This window comes from Ruditapes philippinarum, unplaced genomic scaffold, assembly GCF_026571515.1.
Source record: "Ruditapes philippinarum isolate M1 unplaced genomic scaffold, ASM2657151v2 ctg4397_1_1_1_1, whole genome shotgun sequence".
Classification (NCBI taxonomy): Eukaryota; Metazoa; Mollusca; class Bivalvia; order Venerida; family Veneridae; genus Ruditapes; species Ruditapes philippinarum.
In genome coordinates, this window is record NW_026862741.1 from 29,382 (window position 1) to 40,198 (window position 10,817).

At 33.5% G+C, this 10,817-nt stretch overlaps 1 protein-coding gene across 1 annotated transcript; it reads left to right on the top strand.

Annotated features, from left to right (window-relative positions):
- Window positions 1–7,951: 7,951 nt before the first annotated feature.
- On the top strand, window positions 7,952–10,386 carry LOC132720056 (uncharacterized). Its single transcript, XM_060704042.1, has one exon. The coding sequence runs from the start codon at window positions 8,085–8,087 to the stop codon at window positions 9,906–9,908; it is 1,824 nt and encodes a 607-aa protein (XP_060560025.1). The 5' UTR covers window positions 7,952–8,084; the 3' UTR covers window positions 9,909–10,386.
- The last annotated feature ends 431 nt before the right edge of the window (window positions 10,387–10,817 follow it).

The following is a 10,817-nucleotide window of genomic DNA, read 5'->3' on the forward strand; positions in this document are numbered from 1 at the left end:
AAGTTGGAGTTCTTATGTGCCATCATGAGACCTATCTGTAAGCAAGAGAAGATAACTCTGTGAAAATGTTTCTTGATTTGTACTTAGAAATTCCTAGTTAAAGTCTTGTGTGCCCTTAACTGTCAAAGTTTTGTTTTATAGGCAAGCACTAAAAAAGTCGAGCGCGCTGTCCTTCTGACAGCTCTTGTATGGTATGCAGTTACCCATAATGTTTATTCTGTCCCTGCATTTAGCACTGTTTAGGTACTATTTATATATAAACAGTTCTACTGTAAAAAAAGAAACAATTAGCTTCTTAAAATGGCAGCAGTTTTTTTTCTAAAGGAGTTGAAAATAGGCCCTCATGCATGCACTGAAACATAGGCCACGCTACTACATAAATAGATTATCAAGATAAAACATTTTTATTCACCATGCATAAGATCACTGACCTGTCTAACCAGTGGATACAATAAGAATATACCACTCAAAATTTGCTAAGGATCACTTTTTCTACAGTGCGTTACTTTTGTGATAAATGTGAAAATTGATTTAAAGGAATTAAATATAATTAGTTATGAATTGATTTTTATGAAAATAATGACAATGGAAGTTTTCCTTGAAAAATGTGCCTGTTGCGGAAAGAGTGTGCTGGACGAAAATCAACATTTTGGAGCTCATATAGTGGAATAAAAAAATCTTGCAAATCAGGAAATGGTTGGTGTAGGGTGTTTAATACCGAGTATGGTGTCCGCGGGCATTAATTACGGCCTGTCATCGCCGCCGCATGCAAAAACACAACTGTTCTTGAATGAGCGGCCAGCGTGTTGCAAGGATTATCAAAATATTTACTAAAATGTAATTTTAAAAGTTCATTTATAGTCTGGGATAAGCTTTTAAAAACTCATTTGCCGTGTTCCAGAGTATTTTTATTCAATAAAACCTACAATTTTCTTCAAATACATGTATAACGTCATTAACATAGAAATATGTGTGGGGTTTTAAATTGTTAGTCTAAGAGCTATTTATTCAATCTGCATGATATTGTAAACAGGAAGATATTTCAACAACAAAACTGTGTGAGGACTATCTTTTAAATAATTCAATCATAAGATAAAATCTTAACCTTGAGAATAAAATTTCAATTAATATATGAAAGCATACGTTTTTAATAACTGCAGACAGCAACCGTCTTCATATAAAACAAGAGCAAACAGTTTTATTCAAAAGGGGGCATAATTAAAAAAAAAGCTTTCTGAATTATGCCCCTTGTAAAACAACTACCTCTGGTCATGATTAGTAGGAATTCTAAACTGTTTGAATAATGGGCTACATTAAAGTTTTTGCGCAATGATAACACAAAGATAATTATAGCTCAACTCTGATTATCTCACATTTGGCCCAATTTTTATGTGGTAAGGGGCATAAAAATAAATTTGCATTAACATAAATATAACGATGTCAGCTTAACCATAATATATTATGATATACTTTTTTCGGTTGTTTATTTTCTTGTGGGTTTTTTCCAAGCTAATCCCCTGATACAAACTTTGAACTTTTCCCAAAATATGTTTACGTAGCACTTGCGGTCTGTAGTAAGCAAATCTGCAAGATAGATTTAGCCACGCCTTAAATATCAGATTTCGTTATCTTTACTGTATATATGTTTACTTGATGTTTGTGATGTTTGGGAGTTCGTGAATTTATACTTTGATGCAACACATATAATAGATAATTCATCCTTCGGTTCTTGTTTAATTGGTCCATAAACCATCCAAATAGAAAATATCAATGTTAGACGGTCATAATAGATTTGTCAATCAGTTGCACTAATTTATGAAGCTGGAACTCTATCAACACACCTTCCAATTACTATTAAGTAATTAAAAAAAGATGTTAACCTCTGCAAATGTGGGTTTTTCTCATCTTATACCAGGGTACAAACAATCATTTACAGCTTCAGGATACCCAACTGTTCTTGAATGAGCGGTCAGCGTGATGCAAGGATTATCTATAGGTATCTTTATTACTATGTACCCGGAGCGTGCACTTGTAATATATAACACAGACACGTGTTGGTAGTTCTTTCGTTTAATGGCCACAGGATGCTCCAAGTATATAAGTGAAGATAATGGATATGCGCATTACAGTATAAGATATTATTAAGATTAAACATATGTATACAATATACAACATTCCCCTTGTTTTGAAAAATATGCACATTTAGTATATTTCAAATTAATCTGTAAAATACATTCATTCAAGTATATCAAATATCTTTTATTAATCATCTTTTAATGATGATATTGAAAAATACATGTATTATTATATTTTAATGCTTTCTAAATGTCACCGATTTACTCATGGCTATTTTAACAAATGTTATCACTTTGTCCAATCTTTTCCACAGTAAAGCTAATTCGGTTTCAACTCTCTACTTGACCTAGTGATTGTGAATGGTTTCGATTTACCTGGCACATTTGCTGGAGAAGGGATTTTGACTTGTTTGTTCACTTAAATAGATTCCTAGGGTTCATCGACTTTAGATGGTTGCTGTGTTTGTTCTGACAGGTCAGATAGTTCAGGAGCTTTGTTTAGGAAACGGCGATTTCTACGATAAGCAGCACCGTCAGGTGTCTGCACGTGAAATGAGTGTTCATTGTACTGGGTTATAACCTTGGCTGGTTCCCAGTACTTATCTTTTCGAATTCTGACAGATTCTCTGATTTTTAGAGGTTTCATTTTGTTCGCATTTTTATCGTTATGCTTCTTGCTAATTAATTGTAATTTTTCCATTTTCTTTCTTTCTTCACAATGATTTACTGTTTGTGACAGAAGCTGCTTGTAAGCTGTTGGTAGAAGCCACCTGAGTCGTCTGCCCATTAAAGGTTGAGCGGGTTACCATCCACATTTAAGTGGTGTATTCCTACATTCTAAAAGGGGCAAATAAGGATCTTTATTGTCATTCTTAGTTTTCTGAAGAATGCGTTTTGCAATTTTAACATATATTTCACTAAGTCCATTTGAACTTGCATTCGTGGGACTTGAAGTTTCGTGTTTAATGCAACATTGTTTAAGGAAGTTCTGAAATTGTTCACTAGAAAAGTATGTCCAATTTTCAGTTTTTAACTTCTCACAGATACCCAATCTGCTATGATGTACCTTAAGTTTTCTTATAATACAAGTACTGGAAGTGCTAGTCAATAGGTCGAACTCAACATATCTACTGTAAGCGTCAACAAGAACCATAAAATCCACTTATTCCACGTAAATAAAGCATATGATAATTATTGCCATAGTCTTTGGGGTATGTCATGAGGATGTATGGTTCCTTTTATTTGAGTCTCTATATTTCCACCAAATCTGACACTTAAGTACATAATCTGTAATTTGTTTTGACATTGATGGCCAAAACATTATATTCCTAGCCCATCTTGTCGTTTTTCTACACCAAAATGACCCACATGTACTGCGTTAATCATGTCCTGTCTTAAAGATTTTGGTATTACTATTTTTACCCTTGAACAAAATATTGTCTTCAAAAGCCATTTCGTCTCTATGATTCCAGTATTCTGATACATTCTCAGAGCATTTTCGTCTGACGTCAGGCCATCCGTTAGAAATGACACTAATAAGCGTTTGTAACTGAGCATCATTTTGCGTTGCTGTTTGAATTTCCTGCAATTTTAAATCACTAATCGGTAGTGATTTCAGTACAGTGTGTACATGTGTTTCTAATCCGTCAATAAGATTAGGAAAAGTGTCAGTTACGTAATTCCCAATGAGCATTTTCAAGCGGAATATCTTTACCTCTACAGTGAATGACATCGGGGTCAAAATCTTGAAGTTGTAATAGCATCCGTTGTAACATAGGCGGGACAGTATAAAGTGGTTTTCTCATAAAAGATACTAGATATATCGGATTACAGTCAGATTCGACAACCGTGCGCCGTCCGTAAACATAATGCTTAAATCTAGTGCATCCAAATAATATTGCCAGCATCTCTTTTTCTATTTGTGCGTATCTTGTCTCGGTCAATGTCAGTGTTTTCGAAGTATATGCAATTGGTTTACCATTTTGTAAACAACAAGCACAAATGCCTTTGGACGAAGCATCAAATTGTAATCTAAAAGGCTTCGATGAATCATAGTAACTGAGTACAGTTGCCTGTGTTATCACTTGTCTACGTCTTTGCGTAATAACTGTCGCATCGGGCTAGTTATCTCCGAGATATTTTGTAAGAATTTTGTCAAGTATGTAATCATACCCAGCAGGGTTTCAAGCTCAGCACAATTTGCCGGATTTTTCGTTTCGATATTTGCGCTAATGTTTTCAGGGTCAGGTTTCAGTCCATCAGAACTGATCACGTGACCGAAATATTTAACCTCTGTTAGAACTATTTTCAGTTTGTCAGGGTTAAATCGTAAACCGGTTGCCTTTGCTCGGCCGAGTACGTTCTTAAGGCTTCTGCGTGTGCTTCCAAACACCCATAAGTCGTCAATTGTTGACGTCACACCCTGTAAACTTCAAATGTCTAGTTAATGTTCCGTTGTAAAATGTCTTGAGAACTTCTTATGCCCAAAGGAAGTCTTAAATATTTGTTCCGTCCAAATACTGTGTTAAATGGTGGGAGTGACGGTGAGTAGTCGTCTTACTTAATTGACCAGTAACCTTTGGTCGCGTCTAATACACTGAAGTTTTAAGCGCCATGCAATTTTGTCGTAATGTCGTCAATACAACGTTATGGATAAAACGGCATTTGTGTATTTTCATTCAATACTTTGGGGTCAAGACAGATTCTAAGCATACCGGTTGAAGATTTTGTAACACATACTAGTGAATTTACCCAGTTTGTAGGTGCTGTAACCTTACAAATAATTTGTTTAGACTCCAATGAGTCAAGCTCTATTTTGAGCTTATGTCTGAGTTCAAAAGGTACTTGTCTAGGTGGACAAACAACGGGAACAACATTTTCCTTCAATTACAATGAACATGTTCCAGGGAATAACCCTATCCCATGAAACAATTCTTTGCACTCTCTTCGTACAGTGTCCTTACAATGGTCAGATGCGTCAATAGATTTAATCTTATTGACCGAATACGTTAATCTTAACAAATCTAAATCTACAGATGTTTTGAGGCTTAACAGCGGGGTAGCAGAACTCTCAACTACATAAAATTCGGAACACACTGATTTGTTATTGTATTTACAGTGTAACCATAATTTCCCACCCACTAGTAATCGGTCAGCTGTGAACAAAGTTAATCTTTCTTTTGGAGGCTTCCAAAGCGTGTTTCATTTTCAGTTCCCTAGACATGTGATTTGGGAGGCAATTTATTTGTGAGCCTGTATCAATTTTGCAATTTATATTTGTAAACTTATCTTGCGTGCCAATCAAAACATTTACAAAAAACTTGATCAGGAGAAGATGAAAAAAAGACTTAACCGTGTGAACAAAGACTTCCTGGTCATTCTCGCCGTCCAATTCATACACGCAATCCACAGTGTCATCTTCATAATGTAACTCGTGCACAGATTCAAATTTACATTGTTCTGAAAAATGATTTAATCGTCTACATTTGAAACATATTTGTTCCTGTGCTGGACATATTAAACTCAAGGTAGTCTGAAGGACAGCTAAATCCCCTTCCGCAGTGTACATGAATGTGTAATTTGACCTTTTACTGCCCCGACCTTGCTGTTATGCCATGCATATCATAAGCGCATAGTCTCATGATGGTGATTATTTGTGCAATCTTATTCAAAATCTTCTATAAAGTAAAAAAAAATAATAATGGAGAACATATAACCTTGCCCTTTGGGGTAGCAGCTTGGATATTGAACTCTGCAAATTGTGTCATGGTGGTGATCATTTGTGCCAAGTATTTTTAAAACCTTTGAATTTGCAATAAGTTATAGAGCGGACATGAAAAATAGATGTTTTTACATTGGACCTTTGAGTGTCATCCTGACCTTCAGGGTTGTGACTTGATCATTGATCTCTGTCAATGATGTTATAATGGTGATCATTTCTGCCGAGTTATCTTTAAAACATTGCATTGCGGTTTAAATGTTATGGACATACTTAAAATGTAGACTTACTTACATTTGACCTATGTGACCATGACCTTGAGGGTAGCAATTCAATTATTGCCCTGTGCACATAATGGTGATCATGGTTATTCAAAAAACTTTTCAGCGGTTTAAAAGTTATGGAGCAGACACAAATTGTATTCCTTTGAACACCTGACTTTTAAGTGTGATCTTGACCTTTGCAACCCAAATATTGCGCTCTGCACATTGTCTTATTATGGTGATCACTTGTGCTAAGCTATTTAAAAGACAGATGTTTCAAAGTTATGGAGGGGACACGAAATGTAGACTTTTATACATTTGACCTTTAAGTGTGACCTTGACCTTTGGGTGACAACCCAATTATTGTGTTTTGCACATGTTCTTATATTTGTGATCAATTGTGCCAAGTTATTTTTAAAAACTTCAGCGGTTATAAAGTTAGTAGTAGACTTTTTAACATTATTCCTCAACGTGTGACCTTGACGTTTTGGGAAGCAAGCCAATTAATGCGCTGTGTACGTTGTCTTATAATGGTAATCAGTTGTGACAAGTTATTAAAAAAAATGCAGGGGTTTAAAAGGACACGAAATGTGGACTTTTTATTATGAAATAAAGACTTTTTAACATTTGACCTTTGAGTGTGACCTTGACCTTGTAGATATTAACGCAATTATTGCGCTCTGCATATTGTATTACTCTGGTGATCACTTCTGCCAAGTTATTAAAAAAAATCAGCTGTTTAAAAGTTAAAGGCGGACATGAAATGTAGACCTTTTATTATTAAAATGAAGACTTTTTAACATTTAACCTTTAAGTGTGACCTTAACCTTATGGGTATTAACCAAATTAGTGCGCTCTGCACATTGCCGTATTATAAAGATTGTAAATTAATATTTTAAAAGTAGTGGAGCGGACAGGGGATTAAAAATAAAGGTTTCTTAATTATGTCCCTTGAAAAACAACTGTCACTGGTCATGATTAGTAAGTATTCTGAACTGTTTGAATAATAAACTGTTTAAATGATAGGCTACATTTAAGTTTTTGCACAATGACAACACAGAAATTAAAATAGCTCCACTTTGATTATCTCACTCTTGGCCCAATTTTATGTGATAAAGGGCATACAAACAAATTTACAGTAACAGAAATATAAAGATATTAACTTAATCATAATATATTATTATGATATACTTTTTTTAAGGTTTTATTTTCTTTGTATAGCAAATCAGTAAGAACGTTGGTTTAATATGTTAAATTTGGCGTCCAGGATTGTTTGAGTTGGACAAACTGAATTATTGGTTGTACTAATTAGTGGTTGGACTAATAATGTTTATTATAAACATATAATAAATATTCCTCGTATTCCTTGCATAAAGTGATATAAAACAGATATATAATCATAATATATAAATCTTATTTTCTTCTTTTGTATTTTTCTGTTTTAAAAAATAATTTATTAGAATTAAAGTAACACATCATTATTTAATAAAAAGACCTAAGTAATATGAGTTTCAAAGATACATTTGTTATAATATGATTTCTCATCATTTAAACACACCTTGCCATATTGTTACACGAAGAATTTTATTACAGAAATAGTAGAACTCTTTCCTTAATGTTAAAAAGTTTACAGTAGATGTATGACCTCATAACATACATAATCTGACCTCTAATAAACAACAAGAGCACATATTTTAATTTTCAAACATTATCAAAACACATAGAGATTTATCAAACTATCATATGACAAAATTAAATAAAACTTTGATCCTTCATACGTCCAGCTATCACACTACATGTTATGTAAAAGATTCTCAACAAAAATGATCTACCTGGCTGTCTTAACCAGCCTACTTAAAACATTGTTGAAATACCTATTAATGTAACCAGTTTATGACATACATGCTTTATAATCTTCAATAATAGCATTTAATGATAATGATGTTTTTTTATTATATGACTTTAATAAAGTAAAAGGCTATAAAGCAACAGAGATTTAATTATTAAGACAAGAAGGAAGGTACTAAAATGGCTACTAATGTCAGTAGATCACTTACACAAGACTCTGATGAAATTAAAGAAATGTATTGTGAGGAATGTGACAGACATGGTGATGGTTATGCTACAGCTGTAGCTTTCTGTGTAGATTGTTTGGATTATTTATGTGTGACCTGTCAAAGATATCATAAGAGACAATTTAAAACTCACAAACTCCAAGACAGTAACAGTATGCCACAGGATTTTTATTTTGAGAAATGTTCCACTCACCCTGGACAACTGATCAAGTTGTACTGCTCTGAATGTATTAAAGAAGCATGCCAAGAATGCAAGGATAATGAGCATGTCAACTGTAGTGATGTTAACCATTTACCAACGCTTGCTTCAGACATACAAAAGAGTGATGAGCTTATAAATCTAAGAAAAATCATGGATCAAGTGTCAATGAATATAAAAGACACAGAAAAGCTGTTGGATGCAAAACGCGAAGTGATTATGAAACAAGAGGAAAATGCAACTGAAACATGTAAAGAGCATAGCAACAAACTGATAGCAACTTATAAGCAACATCATCAAGAGCTTATTGATGATTTTGATAAGAAAATGGAAGAGACTGTTGCCAGGTTGAAGAAAGAAAGGTCAGAACTAATTCAAAAGATATCTGAAAAGGAAAGAAAGTTTGAAGAAAAAGTAACAAAAGCTGAAAAAGATATAAAAGAAGAAGTTGTTAACACAAACATAAACTTTAAAGAACTACAGTTGGAATATTTGAACTTGGTTGGAAATTTGAAGGCTATCAATGGTGACCTAGAACAGGCTCAGAAACTAGGTCAAAACTGTAAACTATTTATAAAACTGAAATTAGCGAAACAAATGTGTAACCAAATTCAAGCTACCACTTACCAAATTCAACATTCCTACATACAACGCTACAATCTTAGGAAATCTGACATTCAACAAACGAAACAATCAGTAGAGGACCAAACAACATTAAACTCTCTAGATGATCAAACATGGTTTTTCTCATTTGATGAAGTCCATGTATCAGCTGTAGAAAGAAAACTTGCTTTTAATTTTGATATCAATCACAAGTTTAAAAAAATAACTTCTTTGCTATCTGAACATACACTTCTCGCGCTAGATTATGATAGGTGTAGTCTAATCATAATACCACTTGGAAAGTCAAATGCAGAATATATCAAAGAAATAAAACTTAACAGCAAACCATGGGGAGTAACAAAAGTGTCAGATTATAAAATTGCTGTAACATTCCCAAATGAAGGAAAGATCAGACAAATAACATTCTCAGATGATATGGAAGTTTTAGATACCACTGACATACCAGGACATGGTCGTTGTTTTGATATTGCTTACAGTAATAACCATTTTGTTGTTTCATATTTCAACGGGTTTACAGGTTGTATTAAGATTTTAAGTATATCAGGTATAAAAGTGAAATTATTTGCTTTAGATGACAATGGCTGGGATCTGTTTATCAAGCCTTATTACTTGATTGTTAGTCCTGACAATACTATGATATATGTTTCTGATATGAGAAGACACACTGTGACCTGTCTGACTTTTGATGGGGAGGTGGCAGCCATTTACATAGATGATCAATTGAAAGCTCCTCATCAACTTGCTGTTGATGAATATGGATCAGTTTATGTGTGTGGTTATGACTCAAACAATGTCCATCAATTATCACATTATCTCACCAAAGTGAAAATACTAGATAAAAGTCATGGCATAGATACACCAACAAGTATTGCATACTGCCAGAATACGAAGAAATTATTTGTTGGAATGAATCAAAGTAGTAAAATAAAGGTTTTTAATGTGTCACTTGACTAAAATGATACATCACTTTAACAGTCTCATTAACATCAATTTCTCTCACTGCTATATATTCTTAAATGACATTACATATTCTTACCGTAAAAACATTCATGATAAATGCTTTGAACCACTGCCAGAAAAGTGTGATTAGTATAAGTGTGGGCGAGAAAATTTCCATCAGTAATCAAGCGACCTCGCCAAAGTGATAGTCTTCATAGTTATAAAAGTCATGCAAATTATTATTTTACAAGAACTGCATAGTTGCAGAATAACAAGATATTGTGGAAACGTGTGACAGTATAAAAGTCCAACGTATCACAAGGATGAAATTTTTAGCTCTTACACAAAGATTTCGGACCAGTCATTCATTTCAAAGACTCCTTTTAGGGAGGTAACATAGGTTCCTTATAACAATAACAACTTAACACTTTACATAAATATGGCACATTGGAATCTTAAAAATAATAAGTCCTTAAACCTGTTTTATTATGTTGTCTGGTGTAAATAATTAAAGCATGTTATTTAACGTATAAAATGACTTTATCATCTCAATGTAGTTGTATTTATCAATAAATTTTAATTACTGTTAAAGTTTATGCATTTTATTTTTTTCCCTGTTAGTGACATACCATTACTTATTACCTACCAATGAACATTCAAAAAAGTTCAGTACTTTCAATTCATATATGATCGAGAATGGGAAATCTTAAATTGAGAAGTACACAAGGAAGGATAGCAAGAATATACCATTTACATGTACGAAAACGCATCAACAGGTAACACTGTTGAAAGAATGTTATATGACCTGTTAGGTTAGTGGTTATGGTGCTTGTTTTGCATGCGGACGGTCTTGTTTTAAAATCCCACAATGGCTATTATTTTTATTAGGCCTTTCTATTTTCCCCGTGATATCTATATATCTAT